General features: G+C 42.3%; 1 protein-coding gene across 1 annotated transcript in view; it reads right to left on the reverse strand.

Annotated features, from left to right (window-relative positions):
• Positions 1-4,828: 4,828 nt before the first annotated feature.
• MAP2K1 (mitogen-activated protein kinase kinase 1) overlaps positions 4,829-23,656 on the reverse strand; it is a 47,727-nt gene continuing 28,899 nt past the window's right edge. Inside the window, exons 6-11 of the mRNA XM_063448774.1 lie at positions 23,024-23,148; positions 21,755-21,962; positions 10,327-10,391; positions 9,515-9,576; positions 9,203-9,248; positions 4,829-6,238 (exon numbers count right to left, since the gene is read on the reverse strand). Coding sequence (XP_063304844.1) covers positions 6,125-6,238; positions 9,203-9,248; positions 9,515-9,576; positions 10,327-10,391; positions 21,755-21,962; positions 23,024-23,148 — 620 coding nt within the window. The 3' untranslated portion in view covers positions 4,829-6,124. The remainder of the gene's footprint in view (positions 6,239-9,202; positions 9,249-9,514; positions 9,577-10,326; positions 10,392-21,754; positions 21,963-23,023; positions 23,149-23,656) is intronic.

Below are 23,656 nucleotides of genomic sequence, written 5' to 3' on the forward strand. Positions count from 1 at the left end.
CCGTTAGGCAGGATAGTGGAGCGGCGGCCGTCCACTCCACTCACTGCCAGGAAAGGTCCCGCCTGTTGCTGCAGAGATCTCCCCTCTGGGGGACTAAAACTCAGTGAGCAAGCCTCTCCCCGGTTCCGGAAGCCCTTATCCGTCGAGGGTCGCATTTATGGGTGAGGTATGTGAGTAAAATTGTGGTTTAGGGGCATTATAGGGTCGTTGTGTGCAGGAGCTGAGCTCCCCTGCGACCGCTCTGCTCGGCGGCCCGGCCCCGCCCCCGTCCCTCTAGTTTTAACCCTGCAGCTGAAAACATAGCAGTTTCAGAGAACTGCTATGTTTACACTGAGGGTTAATCCAGACTCTAATGGCTGTCTCACTGACAGCCGCTAGAGGCGCTTCCGTGATTCTCACTGAAAATCACAGTGAGAAGACGCTGACATCCATAGGAATGTAGTGAGTAATGCTTTCCTATGGGCGGTTTGAATGCGCGTGCGGCTCTTGCTCTTCGGCGCTGACGTCGGCAGGAGGAGGAGAGATCCCTGGCGCTGGAGAAAGGTAAGTGGCTGATGGGTTTTAACCCCTTCAGCCTAGCAGGAGGGGGGCCATGAGTGTGGGGGGACCTAAGGACTACATTGTGCCAGGGAAACGGGATTGTTTTCCTGGCACTATAGTGGTCCTTTAAATTGTTTTACACATAGACTGTTGAATGAGTTTCACAGATGTAAGTTGTCAACTCCTGTAGTAAAGATAATGCAATATATTCGGTGCAATGATTTCCACTTTATTAAACAACTTCGGAATCAAGAAAGGCTTTACAGCAAATGATCATGGGTGTGTACTATCCTCCAGAAGCCTGCTGTTGTATGAACAGTACCATGTTTGTCTTCCATAAATAACTCTATATCTATACTTCCCATTGTTTTCTGCATGAGCTTGGGGTTGGTTTTTTTTTCTTAAGAATCCTTATTCCCAGAATCTGGTTCATATGCGGAACTAGGGTCTTATCAAATATTTGACAGCTCTGTCATTTTGCAGTTTTTGCTTTTAGTTTTTTGTTTTTTTTAATTCACCTTTGATTTTTAGTTATACAGAAAAAAGACATAGGGATCAATGCTGATCATAGTTTAATACACACTTATTGGAGAGAATCTCCATTTGTGTGGGATTAGATCCTTAGAGTGAGAGAGATCTGCTCTTGTAAGGAACTCATTCTTGCAGCCATTGACAACCACCAACACTATGTTGATACAAGGTTTCATTGGACATGCTGGCTCTCCAAGCAGTCTGTAGCCTCAGAGGAGCAGGCAAAGTGGGATATTGATTCCCCTGTATGTTTTACATATGGCCAACTAGAACTGGTCTCTTCTTCTGTCTTCTATTCTTACGTTTCTACACTCAGCTTCCCTCTGCTTTCTGTTCTCCTCCTCTTTCCCTTTTGTCATGTGGCTTCATTCTCTCTTCTTATTTTGGTTTGCAGTGGCTGTCTATGGCCACTCACATTAAAGGACCACTCTAGTGCCAGGAAAACACTCGTTTTCCTGGCACTAGAGTGCCATGAGGGTGCCCCCACCCTCAGGGACCCCCTCCCGCCCGGCTCTGGAAAGGGGAAAGGAGTAAAAACTTACCTTTTTCCAGCGGTGGGCGGAGAGCTCTCCTCCTCCGATCCTCCTCTCCTCTCCCCGTCGGCTGAATGCGCACGCGCGGCAAGAGCTGCGCGCGCATTCAGCCGGTCACATAGGAAAGCATTCATAATGCTTTCCTATGGACGCTTGCGTGCTCTCACTGTGATTTTCACAGTGAGAATCACGCAAGCGCCTCTAGCGGCTGTCAGTGAGACAGCCGCTAGAGGAAATAGGGGAAGGCTTAACCCATTCACAAACATAGCAGTTTCTCTGAAACTGCTATGTTTATGAAAAAATGGGTTAACCCTAGAAGGACCTGGCACCCAGACCACTTCATTAAGCTGAAGTGGTCTGGGTGCCTAGAGTGGTCCTTTAACTAACGTCCTCCTCGCACTGACAGTGTTCTGCAGCCTGAATGGAAATTGATTCTATACGATGGCCCTTGTTTCTGGATCATAGTTTCTTTTATGTTCGTTTCATGCCAGCCTCACCTTGTTTACCATTAATTACTATTCAGGCAACTTAAATGCCTTGTGATTTTGTGAAATATCTTTTTGTTAATTGGTGGCAGAACTGCACAGTTCTTTACGTCTGTATATCTGTACCACAGTGGACTTAATAAAGGCTGAACTTCATAAACTCAATGAAGGCTGAATGATAAAAAAAATAAAGACACAGGGACTACCTTTTTTTTTTTTTTAGGGAATTTAATCTTTGTCAAAAACTGCTTAAAGGAGCACTATAGTGTCAGGAATACAAATGTATTCCTAATACTATTATAGCTATAAAAAGCCGTTTAGGCCACTGGCCCTTCCTCACCTCCACTTAAAAAGGTGGGTGGGTCTGGTCAACACTGGCTCCATCCACACTCCGCCCCCTTGGCAGAGATCAAACTTGATATCAGCCAATCTTATGCTTTTCTCAAGCAAAGCATTGTAAGGTTATTGTGCACTCACAGTAAAACGTCATGCTGTCGGCATCTCCTAATAATGAATCTCTATGGGGAAAGTTCAGTGCCTCCATGCAGAGTGTGGAGACGCTGAACAGGATATATACACCAGAACAACTACATTATGCTGTAGTTGTTCTGGTGACTATAGTGTCCCTTTAAGCAAAGTTCCATGTCTAGACTGTAAGCATTTTTGAATGGGGTCCTCAGCAACCTATTGTTCCTGTAACATTTTGTAATTCTCATTTATTGTTAAATTTCCTCCTATATGGTATTTTAATGTGTTGCAGAATATGTTGGTGCTAAATAAATGCCAATAATAATAATAGCAGTTGCTAATCTAATTTACCCATAATCCATTAGTTTAAAAAAAACTGCAGACTTAATGGAGAGAGGAGAACAAAATGGAAATGCCTGGGTCTTAAGATCCAAGGAAGAAAAGAAAACTATAACAAAAGGAAAGTGACAAAGAGCTAAGTATAATAATTAAGATACAAGGGGCATAAGGAAAGGAAAATAGAAAGATAAATAGGACTGGGCCTCTTTAGCATCCTACATATGGGGGTGCAGGATCTGACCGTCACGTCAGAGAGATGTGTATGCAGATTGCTTATTACAAACATTCTGATATCAAAGTTCTATTATTGCCGGCAGCCCTATTTTAGCATTCCAACTGCTAACCTAACTTGCAGTGCCGATCTCTTACTTCAGTTTTTACTTCCACTAGTTGGTACATGGCAGGTAATACATGATGGACCTGCGGGGGCAATCCTGGTCTCCAGCAGTGCAGTTCACTTACACTCATTACTGGGCCTTAAACAAGCTGAACACTTCTACCACAAGCAACTTAAGATGGCATCAGTACAGACCTTAAATGGAGGTGATCCGGCAGAGGTGGTAGAAAGCTTTCAATGCCATTGATCATTTCTGGCACAAACTGGAGAGGAGGTTACATTATCCCCCTTCATTTTCAGTTCAGCTGGCTTCTGTGCTGCTTTGGTCCGTCGTTCGCCTCCTGGGTTGGGAACTGAAAGGAGGTTTATCCTTGCACAAGGTCCATGTTGAGGGGAACTTTGTAACTTTGGGACTGACTTGGGACATTGCTTTATGCAGTGTGAAGGTGTAATCAGATATTCTGCGATGGTTCCAAACCAGACCTGGGAGTGTGGGGTTTGGTGGCACAGATGTGCCTAAAATGCTGGATTGAGTCAAGTCTGCCCATATATCTTCCCCTGCCTGGGCACACAGTGACAAACAGATACCGCCTACTAGATGCTCAGAAGCTATGCTAAAACAGCATTTTTGTTTTTACTGTTGCATTATCTTTTATGTTCATCTTTATTGCTCTAATCCAGTACATGCATTATATATATGTTGTGCATACCTGGTGGAATCCTATCATTGCCAAAAGTAGTATACGTGTTCGAATCACTCATGACATATGCAATGTTTGCATAGTTTAATTGCGATCGACTACAGAGTATTTTTTTCTTGTGTTTTGTAATATATTATTTATAAACTGTAAAAAGTCTATGCATATACACTGCTACTTGTGACCACAACACTAAACAAAAAACACAAACATCCCATTTATGGGTCTGGAAAAGAGTGGATTTTCATAGTGTTCCTCTGGTTTTGTTGGAGGCTGTGGACATGGGATGGATATAAAAATTAATAAAATGGAATTAAAAAAAAAAAAAAAAAAAGCATTCTTCTATCAGTAGCACTTATCACATAGTGATTTCCTGTTGAGTGGTCCCTTTCAAAGTAAGGGGATTGACACAGTAGTTCAGGGGTAGGCAACTTTCGGCGCTCCAGATGTCGTGGACTACATCCCCCATAATGCTCTTACACCCATAATGCTGGCAAAGCATCATGGGAGGTGTAGTCCAAAACATCTGCAGTGCCGAAGGTTGCCTATGCCTGCAGTAGTTAAAAGAACACTCCAAGCACAATAACCACTACAACATGTAGTCCCCTCTCATGTAAGTAGTCAAATCGTTTGACTTTCTACCTGTGGTCCTATCCCCCCACCCCACAAAAAAAAAAAATATATATATATTTTCTTTTAAAGATTTGAGCTCGTAAAAATGTGTAGCATTTAAATAAAGGCAAAACCTATTAAATGCACTAGTAAAATAAGTTTGTGCCCAGAGTATCCTTTTAAGTCTCTGGAGCAAGTCATAAATCAAACTAAAAACATTGCAACACAATTATAATTTGTTTTCAGTTTTGAAATTGTACTGTTGAATTTGCACAGATCACACCATTTTCTTCATAATATATTTATTAGAATCAAAGATAATACATCTGAAGATTGAAAAGGTACAAGGATTGAAGGAGTGAAGGCAAAGGCATCTCACAGGAGAGAAACCTGTGCTGCGCTGAGCCCTCCGCCTATTCGGGATTACAACAAAGAAGAAGGATGCACAACATTCTGACAAAAGAGTTCAATGCAATTTGAGGGTAATGAGCCCAGCACAGCAAAAAGACTCAGAGCTCACACAGCACATCACATTCAAGTCTAAAATAAATATGAGAGAATATACAAGCTCAGAGGCACAGGCAGGAGGCAGCTGGGTGTTTATCTCCTTCTCTGCCAGAGCAATGTGCGGGAATGCTGTGCTGGCCTGATTAATGCTTTACACCTTTCTCAATACATGAAAATTCCATGATTGTTATTTAAAAAGTTTAATGCATACACCTAGAACAGTTTATTCTCCAATGTCACAATATCAATGTACTCAATACATTTTACATATTACTTTCATGAACTCACATAAAGAGACATGTAGTGGTCTTTTCTTCAAAGTAAATAAAATGCAATAACCAGCAAAGTGCTCACTACTCTGGCAGAGAGAAGTTAATAGTTTTAAAATCAATTCTTCCAAAAAGGCAATTTCCTAAAGCTGACGGGTCCTGGGTTATGGCTTTGGATGCTGCCTGTAAGGAACAGGCATGGCTCAGATCTCCAGACAGCATAGGATTCAAATTGCCACAAGGGAATTGTTCACGGCAATCAAGGCAGTCTTATGTATGACCAGTAAGAACTTAATAGTTCTACTAGGGTTATGAAAAAAGGACATAAAATTACTCTTCATGATTGTTACAAAATAAACATTTTTTTTCTCAACAGTAAAGTTTTGCTTAACTGGCTCTCCATTGTGAATTAAATCTACACATAAAAAATAGATTCACTTACATTACACAGCCTTAGTTCAGCTTGGTCCAACTTGGGACTGACCCATTTAATCCTTTGTTGGTAAGAGAAAATGGATACTTCAATCACTTACCACACACAAACTGTGCACACTCTTGTATTGTGTACTGAAAGCATTACAAGTACCACAAAGCATCATGGGATAAAAGCAGGGATCTTACTGCAGGTGGAGCCCGTGGGACCCTGGAGTATGTCTACTGTTGGCCCAAAGTCCTGCAGGCTCCTCCTTTAATGTAGGAGTCGGAGAGAATGAAAAGAAACTGTTTTTTTGGCACTTTCTGCAGAGATCTCACTCGGCAGGATGTAGAGGCTCTCTGTCTTGCCTGACATTTCTCCTTTTCCCGCTCACACTCCAGCAGCATGGGTTGGGGTGCTGGGCTGCTTAAGACCCATAGTTGAACAGAGCCATCCTGCAAAGTCCACCTCTTCCAGTTCTGCAGTTTTAATGAAGGTATGAACCTGTTAGGGGAAACCAGAAGAAAAGGGTGGGGGGGGGGGGGGGGTTAGGTGAAAAACAAACAGAAATTATGATAATAAAAATGGCAAACTATTGGTATGAGTAAGAAACTAGGAAAAAGTGAAAGAAAGGAAAAAAAAAAAAAAAAAAAAAAAAAAAGCACTTTATGGAACACTCCAAAAACATAATGCACTTTAGCTGGAGTCTGTTAATTTATTTAACAGTGTATAAAAGTGCCAGTTTCAACAGAAATCAGTAGTTTCATAAATACTCACCTCTACACGTCACCCCGCTGACAATCAGACAGCCAAGTAAGGATTTAGACCACTTGTGTAGGCTCCACAGCAAGATGGACTAGAGTGCACCTACCAATACTTCTCACCCAGCTATAATACAGCTCAATGAGAAGAAGTCTATTACTAGGAATTTCACACACAAGCTTAATGAGAAGCACTGAATTGGTCAATTTGCCGACATAGACAATGTCTGTACAGGGGACAAAGGGGATGGTTTGCACATGATACAAAAAGCAATTCTGCAGCTTTTGCAATATGTTTTTGTTTTTTCATATATCCCCAAGAAACATACAGAAACAAAAAAAGACATATATGTTTTCTTTGGGAGTATATAAACTAAACCGTGGAAAAATCATAAAGGGCATGCTCCTTTAAGTCAACCACATTCAAGTGATAAATGGATGTAGGATTGATCTTTTCATGCAATGCCTGGCTACATTTCTTCACATGGGCATATGAGATATTAAAAGGAAGATGTCCTTGTTTAAGAAAAGGCAATATTTCAGTGTTTACACTGTTGCCTGACAGCCACTAGAGGGAGTTCCTGGTTTTGTTACAGCAAAGATTGCAGGAGCAACGCTCAGCATCTCCATGCTCCACATAGAGATACATTATTTTCAAAGAAAAATTGGACAAATGTATCAAGAAAAATATAAATAAATAAATTGGGGAGGTGATGCAAAATGACACATTTTATTTCCGACATATCTTTCTGTTAATGTCAGAGTGGCTTGTTGTGGAGACAGTTAAACAACTTTCATGATCTTGATTTATAATTCAGGTATAAAATCCTTCATATTGCAAATATGCCTTTTTGTGGATTATTTTGATTCACACTACAGAAAATCCGAAAAAAGGCACCAAAGTATGAAGGGTGGGGTAAGCTTTATAAAAAAAAAAAAAAAAAAAAGGAAATAGATTACGTGCACAAAACTGACACAAGCGAAAGTGACAATTTATATTTTATACATTATCCCTATAGTACTATGGCTGGAATACAACTTTTTTTTTTTTTTTTCCAGACAGATTATGTTCAGTCTTTGTTTGTTTGCGGCTATAGAAGTAAATAAAGAAACAGAAAAAAAAAAAACATGTACACAAACATGATGAAGCAAATGTTATTGTAACCAGAGAATAGTATAGTCTATAGAAGTCATTCTGGAACATTCCTCCTCTTTGTTTGCTGCTCTCTCACAGACAATTACTTATGCTACACAGAGAGAGAGAGATTTAACAGGTGTTCTAAAGCTAAAGTACAATATGTGCATTAATCACCATGGAAACAAATGGAACCAGTAGCACATTTCTTTGGGGACTCACAATTTTTTTTTTATTTTTTATTTTTTTAAAGGGACACTATAGTCACCAGAACCACTACAACTTAATATAGTTGTTCTGGTGTCTAGAGCCTGTCCCGCAGGCTTTTCAATGTTAATGCTGCCTTTTTAAAGAAAATGCAGTGTTTACTTTGGTACCTATTTCAGTGCTGCACTGTGTGCTGTACAGAATTGGCATTCAGCGTCTTTACGCTCTGCATGGAGGCGCTGAACATTTCCCATAGAGATGCATGGATTCAATGCATCTCTATGAGGAGATGCTGATTGGCGCAGAGTGGCATTTTGCTGTACATGGGCAATAGCCTCCCAATGCTTCCCTATAGAATTGTAATGAACAAATAACAACTACATAAATAAATGTCAATATTTAACTATGAGGTTAACACTTTGAGGATATTTATCTTGGGTTGGTTGGCAGTTCATTTGCATGCATTTAGTTTCATTTATAAGTCTTGTAGTTGTTTTCTTTAGAGTTTAACACTGTTGGTGGTAGAATGGAAGAATTTACACAAACTCACAATCTATACTGATTGTAAGGACTTACAGTGGCCATCTTGAGTTCTTTGGCAGTGTTCTTGATTTCCTTCAAAATGTTTAGATCTTAGAATTCTTCATTTCTTTAGAGGTTATTACCATTGCTGATCTCATTAAGATTCATTAGTACTTGCCGTTTATTTTGATTCTCACTGCTGGCAGCAGCCAACTTGTATGCTTTTTGGCAAGCACTCTAATTTCTGTTTCAGAGTACAAAATGCACTTTAATTTCTAGTTTGAAAGCATTTTCCATTCACAACTGGCACACAGCTGAAAAACACATTCTTTTCAGTGTCGATTGACTTTTACTGCAAGGTAATTTCATTTTTTCTAACATTAAACAAAATGTAATTTAACACTTTACCGATGTTAAAATGTGTCAGTAGGTCTAAACTATAATGGTCTTTAATGACTTCAGGGCTAAATCCTAGAGGGCTGCCCTCTGTCATTTGGGGCCATTTTCTAGTGACCCCAGACTAACCGGTAAGCTCTATGCAGCACTGGAGTCAATGCACTCAGCCACTGTGTTTATTGGCTGCAGGTTTGATAAGGGAGACCCCAAGGACTGAACAGACCCTGGTAGGATTTACCTGTTTGCCCCCACACTGATTGGGTTTGGGTTAATGCTGTTTTTGGTTAGGGTAATGTAGGGTTAATGTTAGGGTAGGTAAGGTATACTACTTCACTGTTGCTGTACGAGAGTAAAGAAAAACTGAGCATAACGTAACATAACGTGTCCATTTTATCAGTATCCTAGGACATTTTTGACTTATACGTGTTCCACGAAATTGGACCTTACCATGAGCTGTTTCAAATCTGCCCGTTCAGCTGGATTCTTCACCAGGCTAGAAGGCAAGAGGAGAACATTTATTAATAGGAGCTAGCTTAACATTACTATATACTGATAGCAGAAATGGATGCCTTGGAATTTAAATGTATCTTCTTCATGTAGAAAAATCTTGGTGCCATGAATAGGGCCTAAAAAGTACAAACACACACCACCCCTCACCCCCACCCCCAGTATGTTGGGTGTCAACTTTTCCTGTGTTCGATCAAAGCCCCTATTAAATGTGTGCTGTCTGGTGGGTTGTTTGATGCTGTTAAAACTCACCACTTGTTCACAAAGTCCTGGAATTCCGTTCCAAACACTCCACTTGGCAGCTTGGGAGGAGGCTGGAAAGAAAAGGAGTGAAATGGTGTACAACGTAGACACAAACTGGGTTTAAGAAGGATTTCTGTTAGTTCACGTTTACAAAGGGGGCATGAAGCCTGCAAGCTTGTTTAAAATACAGCAGCAAAAAAATAAATGTGAGTAAGATCTGTGCATGGCCCTGATAGTCAGCCAGCGAGTGTCACACCAGCAAGAAACCTGGACACTGCCAACACATGAGCCATGGATTAGGAGCTCCAAGTCATCCACAATAAAGCAGTTTACTGCAAAACTAATAGGCACGGACAGGGCATTTGAAGGAGGATATTGGCAGCAATAGGAAAGAGAACAGCATTTGATACAATGGAGAATATTGTAATGGCTTAAGAGAGACTTCTAGAACTATATTTAAAATTATATATATGTATGCGTATAACATTATGTGATGCTTATTTATTAGGACACTAAATAAGGGTAGACAATAGGTTTGTGAAATGGGGTTTAAGAACGTGGAAAACAAAAGAGTAAGCAGCGAATATAAAAATGGCGGTGCTTGGCAGGAGCAGGCATTTTAAAGTAAAAAAAAAAAAAATAAGCATGCAAGAATTATGTTTGGCCACCAGGAGGGAATAAAGTTTCAGATTTGATAAAATGACTAAATCTAGGTGCTTTAAGCCATGTAAGATTATCATTAGGGAAGGAGAGCTCTGATAGACCACGGGTAAGAGAAAGCATGTGTGCACATTGGAGCCATGGACTGGAATCACGATTACCTCATTCACAATATAATCAAGCAGCTCAAATATAGCCATGGGTGGCCGGCTATCTGGTCCGTAGGCTGAAATAACAGAGAGAGAATGACTTGCTTTAACAATTACACACACTATTTCTAATGCCAGTTTATAGTTAAACTAATCGCTCTATACATGTCACAGCTGCTATATACCATATCAGGCAAAATCGATGAGTGACACACGGAAATCGCATTTAATTGTAAGGACGTCCAGAAACCAACCAATAAGAATACAATATACTATAATAAATGAGATATCAATACTTATTTAATTACATAGGGCAAGAATGTATTAACAATAAATTAATTAATACAGCCATTATTTCACTAAACTAAAACCACAGACCAGTAATGGAGAACCTATGGCACAGATGCCAGGAAGCCCCTGACCGTGTTCGGTGTCAAAGACAAACGAAGGGTCCCCCATGAGCCTGCAGCTCCTCATTGTCCAGATCACTCAAATAAATGGCAATGATATTTGCAATATCAATTTTGTCCAGGTTTTACCAGCATTAATTGGCTGAGCGTGCCTGATGGGCTCCTAGGGGAACTCTATGTTTGCATCAAACTGTATGAAAACTTGCTTGCACTACCACCAATACAGCAAGCTGAAGTTGTTATGATGCTTAGAGTACTCCTGTAACCAGCTGAATCAATACATCGTTCAATTTACAACCTACGGTACATTTAAAGCATGTATATGCTTGCCATAAAATTAAGAGTCTTGAACATCAATATAAGCAAACCAAGAGAAATTTACAAAAACAGGCCTGTAATGTGGACACTCATTCATCTATATTTTCTTTTACTACACTGGAGAAACAATGTTTTAATAATTCATAACACAAATCATTGTTTTCTTTTCATTAAATTATCATGGACATAATTTTATTAGTTTGCGTGATTCAATTTAGCACACAGTTACATGTAAATTAATTGAATCAACAAAAAAAGTGTGTTTGACTTTATGGATTAGTATTCAAGGAACTATTGAATCAATTTAGTCATGTGATAAAGTGCTTTATTATAATTTTAGTAGTGTGCTGTACAGAAATGGACGAGTGAGGAAAAAAAAAATACACACACTTCCTCTTTCACTGTTCATTAATAATTTACTTGGAATTTTTTTTTAATATAGTTTATTTTAATACATTCCATAGTTAAGAATAAATATCAAATGGAAAATATGAACCAACTAGTTACATTGTTGACAATGCAAATTTAAAAAACCCAGATGTCTCTTAGGGAAGTTTAATAACCGAGCAATGTATGTCACTAAGCATGATTATACATCACAGGGGACATAAGGAACACCACCCACAATGATTCAATAACATGAACATTTAGAACAGAGCCTGCCAGTTGTGGATTTGACTACAACTCCCATCAGTAACAAAATGGGGTCAATGAAGCTGAATAGTTAGAGGCCAATAGTTGTAGACTATGGTTCGGTATAAGTGACAAAGACCTACACCTATAAGTGGAGCACTCAAACACATATACAGCTTACCAAACGTTATTCCGTTCAATAGTGCAGTATGAAGTACATGCCCAAAAAAATACAAAAAGATACAATATAGTGCAGATGGTATTTAAAGTGACAATGCAGGAATAATAATATCGTAGTGAACTGTACACTCACATTTCAAGGAGCCTGTATATAGAAACACTGGCTCCGTATTGAAGCTTGTGTGCTTATTATGGTAGCACCACCCTTCCACTTCGACTTGGAGTAGTTCTCAAAAACATAAAGAGAGAACAAACCAATGTGTAGACTGTAGCAGTAAAAACATGGATGTAGGATAATAAATGTGGTGCTCACCTGGTCCTGAGCCTATGGATCCCGGCTCTAGGTGTATAGGTATGGTGCCAATTTAAATGGGGATGGCACTGCCCCTATGGAGATTCTTAGAGGTTCCAAAAAAGGACTTGAGCAGGATAACAAATTTAATAATATATAATATAATTTAAAAAAATAATATTAAGAAAAGTCCTCAATAAAAAGTCCTTTAAAATGGCCAATACGCATTTCACTCTCAATAGAGCTTCCTCAGTCAGCTGTAATGATGGTCCTCTGAATCTGAATTGGATTTTAACAGATTTAAACGCACCCTATGTTTAAAAAAAATCTTCCAAAAAAATCCAATAACAAATAGTTCAACTACGACAGCTAAATACATACATACTACAATAAAGGAGAAATCCACCTTTTTCCCCAAACACTTAATTTCAGGAGAAATGGTCACCTATGAGAAGATGGTGATGTCAGACATCAATAAATTAAAAAAAAAGCTAATCACTACCAACAAAATCTGAAAAAAAAGATGAATACAAAGTTTTAAAAAAACTTCAGAAGGACAATGACATTGTAATCAAACCGGCGGATAAGGGAGGGGGAATAGTCATTTTAGACATCAAAGATTACCATACAGAGTGTATGAGATTATTTAATGACCAAGTCACCTACACAAGACTAAAAAGAGACCCAACAAGTGAAATAAAAAACACATTTTATGACCTCATTAATAGGGGTCTACAAAATGGGATTTTAAATAAAAAAGAATTTGAATACTTAAATGTGACACATCCAAAGATCCCCGTGTTCTTTTTTTTTTTTTAATTCTTTATTTTTGTTGTGCATAAGCTGATAACATGTTGTTGCAAGGTACCCCAAAGGCATTCCTTCAACGCTTAAAAGACATGTGAAACATATGGGTACATGCGAAATCAAGCACAATTTTTTATATTTAGAGATTGCTTAGGTAATACGATTGGCTAGAAGAAAATAAAATAGGTTGAATAGCTTATGTTACACGCTTATAAACAGGGAGTGTGAGAATGGTAGTAGGGCTCAAGAGAGTGCCTGGCAGCTGGCCTGTCAAGACGTGAGTAGCAGGTGACATGGCCCAGTGTGGACAGCAAAGCATAGTACATTTAGGCTAACAGTGACATACAATTGCTAAACTTGGGTGAACAAGACAAGAAAGATGGTGCACATTGAAACTTTGTCAGTTACTTAAGTGTTAAGCCAGTCTCAGTTGTGGAGGCTGTGGTAGGGTCTGGGCAGCGTCCTTATCAGCAGAGGCAATGTGTAAGGGCCTCTCCCCTCTCCTGGGGTGTGGGTGCCCTGTCAGCCTATGCCTCGTTTATAGGAGAGCTTTGGGTATGCCTGAGTGTCCCGCAGGGGTTGAGCAGGGTGGGGTGGTGTGGATGCCATCGTTTTGCTCGGCCACCTGTCTTCCCGCAGGTCTGTGTTGATGTTGCCGGTATACAGTGTTTTCGGCCGGGTGAGTGGGGCGCTCTTTGGCCGTGGCTGTGCTCGATGCGGTGTGGTAAGCCCACTTGCTGGTGGTAGCGTTGTGGTTCTCTGCCATGCCTTGGGTCCGGTGATGGCCCTTGGGTCTTTTCGGGCTGGCCTCACTGTGTGACTCTGTTGTGTTGGTTTGCGTGCGCGCGGGTGAGGTCTCCGTCTGCGGCGCCATCTTTGAGATTGTACCAGGGGGTTGTCAGAATGGCTGTAGCAGGAGTCCTTGGGTTTTCTGTTAGGCGAGTTCGCCGGGTCTGCGGCCTGTTGCTGTCCGCTCTCCAGGCTCTCCCAGAAGGTGTCGATTATGGCTTCAAGACGTGCCCAAGTGAAGTGCCATAATGTGCCGTTGTATTCACACGTGGCGTCCACCATAGTGTGTGTCCCTGCTTTTGCGGGTGACCCGCTGAGTGTCGCTTTTTGTGCTTGGATGAGCCTTGGTGCCAGGGGTGGTTGGACCGGGATCACCCCCACCGGTCCTGAGGGGGGGGAGCGGGTATGCAAGAGCTCGGTACCCCCAGCATTCAGGCGAGGAGAGCGGCCGTCTCTCCTCAGCTCCGTCCGCCGCAGGCCGCAGCCCGCCTTCGTCGGTTCAGGATTGCAGGAGGAACTCGGATCTGGTATCCTCGGGTTCGCCAGGGTGCCCCCATCCTGGGTAGCAACTCCCGGCATGATTTCACGCTTAGTAGCGGTGAGTATTCTCCTTATAGGCAGCATGTGTATCGGGAGCTCCTCCGCCATGCGACCGATCGGCTTGCAGGTCAGGCCCCGCCCCAAGATCCCCGTGTTCTACTACCTCCCTAAGGTCCATAAAAACCCCGAGCTCCCACCTTGAAGACCTATAGTTTCAGGCATAAACTCCCTATCATGCAGGCTTTCAGAATATGTGTACAAGTGCCTGCAGCCTATAGTTCATGGCATTCCTAGTTACCTTAGGGACACAGGAAGCATTCTGAGACACTTACAAACTATCAAATGGGAACAAGACTACTTTTTGGTAACTGCAGGTGTGAGCTCTCTATATACCATCACTTCACATCAGAAGGGCTGTGCAGCAGTGAGATTATTTTTAGAGCAATCCCATTTGTTTGAACCAGACCAAATTGATTTCATCATCGAAGGGATACAACTAATTTTAACCAGTAACTACTTCTGGTATGATGACACTTTATCTGCAAGCATGTGGACCGACGATGGGCACCAGGTTCGCACCCAGCTACGCCAATCTGTTTATGGTAGATTGGGAACGTCAGTATTTACAACTAAACGAGGGCTGGGTGGAGGGCCTGGTGACCTATCGCCGTTACATAGATTACTTGTTTTTTATCTGGAAGGGTACAGAGGACACATTGCACACTTTTTTAAACTAGCTCAATAATAATGAATGGGGCATTATTTTAACCACTAATTTTAGAAAACATACAGTCACATTTTTAGATTTGGATATTTTTATAGATGATGAAAAGGTAAAAAACAAAACTCATTTTAAAGATGTGGATGTCAACAGTTTTCTCCATACCTCTAGTTGACATTTTTCCCCATGGCTAAACAGTGTACCTAAGTCACAACTCATACGAATTAAAAGAAATTGCACGGATGAGGATAATTTCAAGGAACAAGCGGACAAACTAATCACAGATCTGCTAGATAAGGGTTACCATAAGGAAAGACTAAAAGACACAAGTCTCAAAAATTTCACAAAGCACTTTACTACAAGAAAAAAATAGAACACAAAATGAAGGTGAAGTTAACTTACCTATTATATGCAACTATAGCTATAATAATAGGGCACTAAGGAAAATTCTAAATAAACATTGGCCCATTCTATTACAAGATCATGCCCTATCCCACATTTTACCAGAAAAACCCAAAGTAGTGTTTAGGGGTGCCGCTAATCTAAATAGACTACTGGTAAAAAAAAATTAAGAAAACAAAGACCACTACTTTCCTAGACAAAGGAAAGGGTTTTTATGGATGCGGTATATGTTTAGCGTGCAGGAATACAAACAACAACAAAAAAAAGACACATTAAAGCGGCACTGTCATGCCGAACTTACCTTTCCTCAATCTCTTCCTCTTCTCCCCCTCTCTCAGGATCTGTTCTTATTTTCTTCCTGTCTTCTTTAGTTTTCTTTAAAACCATAAGACAAAGTAGGGACTCTTTGTCTTATGGGATTCCTCCGCTTGACCAGCTCTGACCAGCGGAGGAGCAAAGTGTGCTTCATTTCCGCTGGTCAGAGCAATTTTCCCATGATCCCTAGCTTTCCTCCCTGTTCCCACAATGCTTCCTGTCAGTATTGCCGAACGTCCTGTCACTTAGACAGAACGCCGGCAAAACTGCCGAATTGCATCCTAACAGAATGAGCACTGTTTCTCCATTGGTGTTAGGATGCAATTCGGTACTTTGTTTGTATCGGAATTTCATTCTAATGAATGAAACTCCGATCCTATTCATTGCCGCGACTGCATCTTGCAGCCGCTTAGTAGATAACTCCCTAATTCCCACGGTATCAGGGAGCTATCTACTAAAAGGCTGAAAGACCTAAATTGGTCTTTCAGCCAACTTTACTAATACTAAGTAAAGATTACTTAGTATTAGTAAATAATATGCCCCTACTCGCTATACCGCGAGTAGGGGCATGTCTAGTAAGCAGTGAGCAGCCTGTGGCTGCTCACTGTAAAAAAACAAAAAAAACAAAAAAAACTAATAAACACCCCCCCTCCCCTGCGCGGGGGTTAAAGATTGGGGGGGGGGGGGACCTACTGTCTTCCCTCCTGGCCCCCACCCCTGCGCGGTGGGTGGGGGCCCTAATAAAACAATAAGGGGGGGGACCTACTGTCCTCCCCCCCGGCCCCCACCCCTGCGCGGTGGGTGGGGGCCCTAATAAAACAATAAGGGGGGGGGACCTACTGTCCTCCCCCCCGGCCCCCACCCCTGCGCGGTGGGTGGGGGCCCTAATAAAACAATAAGGGGGGGGACCTACTGTCCTCCCCCCCGGCCCCCACCCCTGAGCGGTGGGTGGGGGCCCTAATAAAACAATAAGGGGGGGACCTATTGTCCTTCCACCCCTGGCCCCCACCCCTGCGCGGTGGGTGGGGGCCCTAATAAAAACAATAAGGGGGGGACCTACTGTCCTCCCCCCCGGCCCCCACCCCTGCGCGGTGGGTGGGGGCCCTAATAAAACAATAAGGGGGGGGGACCTACTGTCCTCCCCCCCGGCCCCCACCCCTGAGCGGTGGGTGGGGGCCCTAATAAAACAATAAGGGGGGGACCTATTGTCCTTCCCCCCCTGGCCCCCACCCCTGCGCGGTGGGTGGGGGCCCTAATAAAAACAATAAGGGGGGGGGACCTACTGTCCTCCCCCCCGGCCCCCACCCCTGCGCGGTGGGTGGGGGCCCTAAATGAACCCCCCCCCCCATCAAGGTGACTAGGGGTCCCAAGCCCCTAGTCACCCCCCACCCAAAACATTCTATCCCCTACCTACCCCCCTCACCCTAAAAATAGTGAGGGGGGAATAAAATAACTAACCTGTAAAAAAAAAAATTAAACTTGCCATTTGACGTCTTCTTTTTTCTAAATTCTTCATACTTCAGCCCCCCAAAAGGCCAAATAAAAATCCATAAACCCGTCGCACTTTAAAAAAAACCAAAAAAAAAAACCGAGCGCAAACAAAAATTAATCCATCTTCACCCATGGAGGGCACGCCGCGTACTGAGCTCCGCAGGGCGGGTCAAGGCTTATAAAGCCTTGCCCCGCCCTGCAATTAGGCTTAGAACACAATGATTGGTTGGTTTAAGCCAATCAGAGTGCTCTGTGTCATTTTACACAGCGTGGGAAAATTCAAAAGAACTTTCCCACGCTGTGTAAAATGACAGATCACTGTGATTGGATGGTTTTCAAACCATCCAATCACAGTGCTCTGTGTCATTTTACAAGCGTGGGAAAATTCCAAAGAACTTTCCCACGCTTGTAAAATGACACAGAGCACTGTGATTGGATGGATTTCAAACCATCCAATCACACTGCTCAGTGTCATTTTACAAGCGTGGGAAAGTTCTTTGGAATTTTCCCACGCTTGTAAAATGACACAGAGCACTGTGATTGGATGGCTTGAAAACCATCCAATCACAGTGATCTGTCATTTTACACAGCGTGGGAAAGTTCTTTTGAATTTTCCCACGCTGTGTAAAATGACACAGAGCACTCTGATTGGCTTAAACCAACCAATCATTGTGTTCTAAGCCTAATTGCAGGGCGGGGCAAGGCTTTTTTTTAAAGTGCGACGGGTTTATGGATTTTTATTTGGCCTTTTGGGGGGACTGAAGTAAGAAGAATTTAGAAAAAAGAAGACGTCAAATGGTAAGTTTAATTTTTATTTTTTTACAGGTTAGTTATTTTATTCCCCCCTCACTATTTTTAGGGTGAGGGGGGTAGGTAGGGGATAGAATGTTTTGGGTGGGGGGTGACTAGGGGCTTGGGACCCCTAGTCACCTTGATGGGGGGGGGGTTCATTTAGGGCCCCCACCCACCGCGCAGGGGTGGGGGCCGGGGGGGAGGACAGTAGGTCCCCCCCCCCTTATTGTTTTTATTAGGGCCCCCACCCACCGCGCAGGGGTGGGGGCCAGGGGGGGAAGGACAATAGGTCCCCCCCTTATTGTTTTATTAGGGCCCCCACCCACCGCTCAGGGGTGGGGGCCGGGGGGGAGGACAGTAGGTCCCCCCCCTTATTGTTTTATTAGGGCCCCCACCCACCGCGCAGGGGTGGGGGCCAGGGGGGGAGGACAGTAGGTCCCCCCCCTTATTGTTTTATTAGGGCCCCCACCCACCGCGCAGGGGTGGGGGCCAGGGGGGGAGGACAGTAGGTCCCCCCCCCTTATTGTTTTATTAGGGCCCCCACCCACCGCGCAGGGGTGGGGGCCGGGGGGGAGGACAATAGGTCCCCCCCCTTATTGATTTATTAGGGCCCCACCCACCGCGCAGGGGTGGGGGCCAGGGGGGGAGGACAATAGGTCCCCCCCCCTTATTGTTTTATTAGGCCCCCCACCCACCGCTCAGGGGTGGGGGCCGGGGGGGAGGACAGAAGGTCCCCCCCCCTTATTGTTTTATTAGGGCCCCCACCCACCGCGCAGGGGTGGGGGCCGGGGGGGGGGGGGGGAAACAGTAGGTCCCCCCCTTATTACCATTTTTTTTTTACAGTGAGCAGCCACAGGCTGCTCACTGTTTAGTGGACATGCCCCTACTCGCGGTATAGCGAGTAGGGGTATTGGGGAGATTTTAATCTCCCTTGTGCTATTATGGGGGTCATATTGACCCCCATAGAGTGAGGGGGGGACATGGGGGGCTTATGAAGTGGCGGGGAGCACTGCTCCCTGCCGCTTCTATAGTTACATATTACAAGGAGGGAGCTGCACGCCGGTAGCTCCCTCCTTGTAATAAACTGAACGAACAAACTAACACTGATACACAGTGTTAGTTTGTTCATCTGATTTTTTCTATTCATTCATTCGTCTGTCTGATGAATAAATGAATAGGTGAAATTCCCGTTCGCATGTCCAGGTGTTTCACTGGGCATGTGCGGGAATCTCACAGTCTGTCTAGTGTGGGCAGATGACGTGTCCCACAGGGACTTCACCTACCCACACAAAGATGGCGGCGCCCTGAATATAGATCGGGGCAGAAGATAAAGAATTAAAAAGAGGTAATGTGGGGGGCTTAGGGGCATTTGGGGATGACTAGGGGGTCGATTGGATGTAGTGGAGGCGGGAGGGGGGTTAAAAAAAAAAACGGGATTCGGCATGACAGTGCCGCTTTAAGGAATTTCAGAATTTTAATAATAATGAGGAATTCCCCATTAAAGAACTTATAACATGCCATTCGAGCAATGTAATATATTTATTGGAGTGCCCTTGTGGCTTAAAATATGTGGGACGCACTAAACGGAATTTACACATTAGGATTGATAAACACATCAGAAACATCAAGAGAAAATTTGAGGGACACAAAGTATCACAGCACTTTGCACTTGTACACAATAGTGATCCACGAGAGTTAAAATTTATGGGTATACATAAGGTTAAGGGCAATTGGCGAGGAGGGAACCTCAACATATTATTAGGACAGAGTGAGATGAGGTGGATATTCAATCTCGGGACTTTAAAACCCCTGGGTTTGAATGTAGACTTCGAACTCTGCCATTTCATTTAAATAGGTATATTTCACCTATTAGTTTTTACCAGTCAATTTATGTTCATTTTGGACCCCATAAAATTAAAATCAATATTTTTTTACATATTTTTTCCCATCATATATTTTATGTATATGATTCTTCCATTTAGTGGTCCAATCCCCACCCTGTGGCTTTATGATTATTGAGAATACCATTTAATGAATATGGACTTAATATCCTATTGGATACATAAAATATCCATAAGGATATCAATCTTTGTATATACCAATCTAACACTAAAGTAAGTCGATCACTTTAAATGCACTCTATGCACTTTAAATACTAAGGGTCACTATTTATACCACATTAAGCTTCTTGACACACATACACTATATATCTATCATAACCATTGTATATTTTCCTCTTTATTCTCTCTGTTTATATTCATTTTTATCCTTTCCCCCACTTTACATTCCTGCACACACATATCTGTCCACTGTAGAGTTGTGCTGGAGGGGGAGGAGCTAGCAGGCACATCGACACGCCCGAGGGGCGGGACGAACCGATGTGCTCGCGGACCACCCCCTCACATGCCACAGTCTCCTCCCTCCGACCCGCACGCAAGGCGTGCAGCAGGGTCGGAGGATTTGAGAGTCTCCAGGCGGCGGCCGAATGACACTCACACAGGTCCGTGACGTCACTTCCGCCAACCGTCCTGGTAGACCCCAAAACACTTCCGCCAACCACCATTGTCCACCAATGGAAATAATAGTAAATAAAGGAGCTGAAAATTCGGCCAATTAAAGACACATACACAAATTTCCCCACATAAGAAGTATGTATATATCACTGTGATTGGATGAAATGCATTTAGCTCATTAAAGAGGAAGACCTAAGAGACATTTAAAATGGAAGATTCATAGGACCATCATTACAGCTGACTGAGGAAGCTCTATTGAGAGGGAAACGCGTATTGGCCATTTTAAAGGACTTTTTATTGAGGACTTTTCTTAATATTCATTTTTTAATTATATTATATTATATATTATTAAATTTGTTATCCTACTCAAGTCCTTTTTTGGAACTTCTAAGAATCTCCATGGGGCAGTGCCATCCCCATTTAAATTGGCACCATACCTATACACCTAGAGCCGGGATCCATAGGCTCAGGACCAGATGAGCACCACATTTATTATCCTACATCCGCGTTTTTACTGCTACAGTCTACACATTGGTTTGTTCTCTCTTTATGTTTTTGAGAACTACTCCAAGTCGAAGTGGAAGGGTGGTGCTACCATAATAAGCACACAAGCTTCAATACGGAGCCAGTGTTTCTATATACAGGCTCCTTGAAATGTGAGTGTACAGTTCACTACGATTTTTTTTTGTAATTCTTTATTTTTGTAGTGCATAGATAGGCATACAAGATTTGAAGGACATTTTGTGAGAAAATAGACAATACAAGTCATAACAGTGATACACAAAACATCAAGAGATACTGCACTATTTTGGTAAAGTAGATCATGCTAAAGCTATGCATATATTTTTTTTTAACTTTAGGTCAACTATATTTTTAAAGAGAAGCACTGGTTTGATCTGCTTTAAATGAGGGCATTATGCCCCTGAGTAGTTGCTAGTCATTCCAAACTGGGGGGTAGGGGGCTAAGATGCACATGGTTCGTTATTTCACAGAGTTATAAATTATGACATTCTCTCTTTGTTTCTCAAAATTAATCTTACATGCTCTAATAAAGGTTCGACGACGACAGAGTCTCATACAGCTACATCAATTTCATAAGAATTTGGGTATGCGGTTATAAATTGCAGATGTTGGTGGTAACATCTCTTCCCCCATTCTCCCCCCCCCCCCTTCCAGCAATGATACATGGATTAACCAGAATTAAACACACAGTCAATTCAACATGGGTGGCACTTACAACTGATGGGACGTCCTGGGGGTCGTGGCCGAGGAGACAGCTCAGAAGAAGCAGGTTCGCCTTCGACAGAGCAGCCAAAGAGGGACTCCAGTTCCTTGCCATCTGGAGGAGGAATAGGATACCGACCAATGGCCATTTCGACCAGTGACAGCCCCATGCTCCAGATGTCAGATTGCACAGAATAGTGTGTGCCCTGTAACCGTTCCGGCTGAAACACAGCAACAGGCAGAAAACAATGTAAGATTAAGCAGTATGGAATTCTGAACAGGAAATTAAATTGGTAGCAGAACCACATGTTACACAAGTGTCTACCGTAAGTAGTGAATGTTTACTAGCATATCATTAACGGTGGCATTTATTGTGTAGTTGTTGCAGAGATATTAGTAACATATATAATCAAAATTATTTTACATCTTGTCCTGTATAATACAACAGCACGCAGTAAGCCTCTAATGCAAAGGGATATAAATCTGTTGATTTCCAGAGAAGTACATAATAGAGTTAAACAAGGCAGCTCTCAACATCACTCAGGGAGACGAACCAACATCTTTCTCCCACTGCATGTATTGGAGAGCTGTTATTACACACGCACACAACACAGTGTGGGAGGACATGCTGATACTCCATCTGTTGCGTGACACACAGTGTGCAGACACACACTATAAAACGTGCGGATAAAAAAATAAATATATATATTTTTATTTTTTAACTCAAGCACAATGTGGTAATTTTAGTTAAACTGATGTAATGTGGATAAGTGGCCATGCAAAGCATTACAAGCAACCCACACACTCAAGAAAACGGATATCATAAACACACAATGTGGACTAGTCCTTATGTAGAACTCTAGTTCCACTGTTGAGTGATATCAATTTGAACAACTGCTGGAGCTTTACAATTTGTCAAACTCTGACCAGTCATCGATATCAATAAACTCATCGATATATACAGTGACATGGCCCTACATTTTGGTCCACTGATTTGCATCCAGTTGTAAAGCACATTAAAGTCCAAGCTTTTGTTAGTATCCCCATGGGAACAGAACTGAGAAATGGCAAACTCCTGTACTTTTGGTATGTCCTATGAACTACTGGACTCGATAAACACACTTTGTGGGAGGATGGCACTAACATACTGTCACGCAGGATATGCGGTTTTCTGTGATACCAGTAAGCGAATCCTATAATTTTACAAGGTATATGGATTTTGTAATCAAGCTGTATTTGAGGAATGTTCTCTAGACATGCCAAGAGACACAAAGGCACTCACAGACATGTAGGATCTTGTCCCAACAAAGGAATTGGCCATGGAGTCAATAAGTTGCCCGCTGACCCCAAAATCGCAAAGTTTGATTTCCCCTCTGGAGTTTACAAGTATATTGGATGGCTTGACATCTGCAGTATGGAAAGAAATGAGAAGAGAAGAAATAATGTCAATTTAACTTCTAAAGCATTCAGTGCCTCTTGGCATTTTTACCAGCAGTCATACATCACTCAATACACTTAAATGCTGATTTTACAATACTTGACGAAAGGGGCTCTCCTGCTCTAACAGTTATTACAGAGAAAGATTATGTATTGTATTGTATACAGCAGCCCCCATTGTTATCTTACGGTATAGTGAGCGCCTATATTACCCTGTTTTTTCATTACAGAGAAAGATACCCAGAAGATGATTACATTTTCAATTGGAGGTTTAGGTGGCAAGTCACAGTTCCCACCTAAACTTGCTCTTGGTTTTTTTAGAACCACATTAGTTGCAATTTATTTTTGTTGTTGTAAATGTACATTTTTATTGTTCTTTCATCAAAAGATTTAACGTTTTAACATAATGGGACAAGCAGGTCCCCAAGTCTGATAAGTATCTCTGGTCTCGCAGGACCCAATACAGGAATATATTGCT

This window comes from Pelobates fuscus, chromosome 3, assembly GCF_036172605.1.
Source record: "Pelobates fuscus isolate aPelFus1 chromosome 3, aPelFus1.pri, whole genome shotgun sequence".
In the NCBI taxonomy this organism is placed as follows: Eukaryota; Metazoa; Chordata; class Amphibia; order Anura; family Pelobatidae; genus Pelobates; species Pelobates fuscus.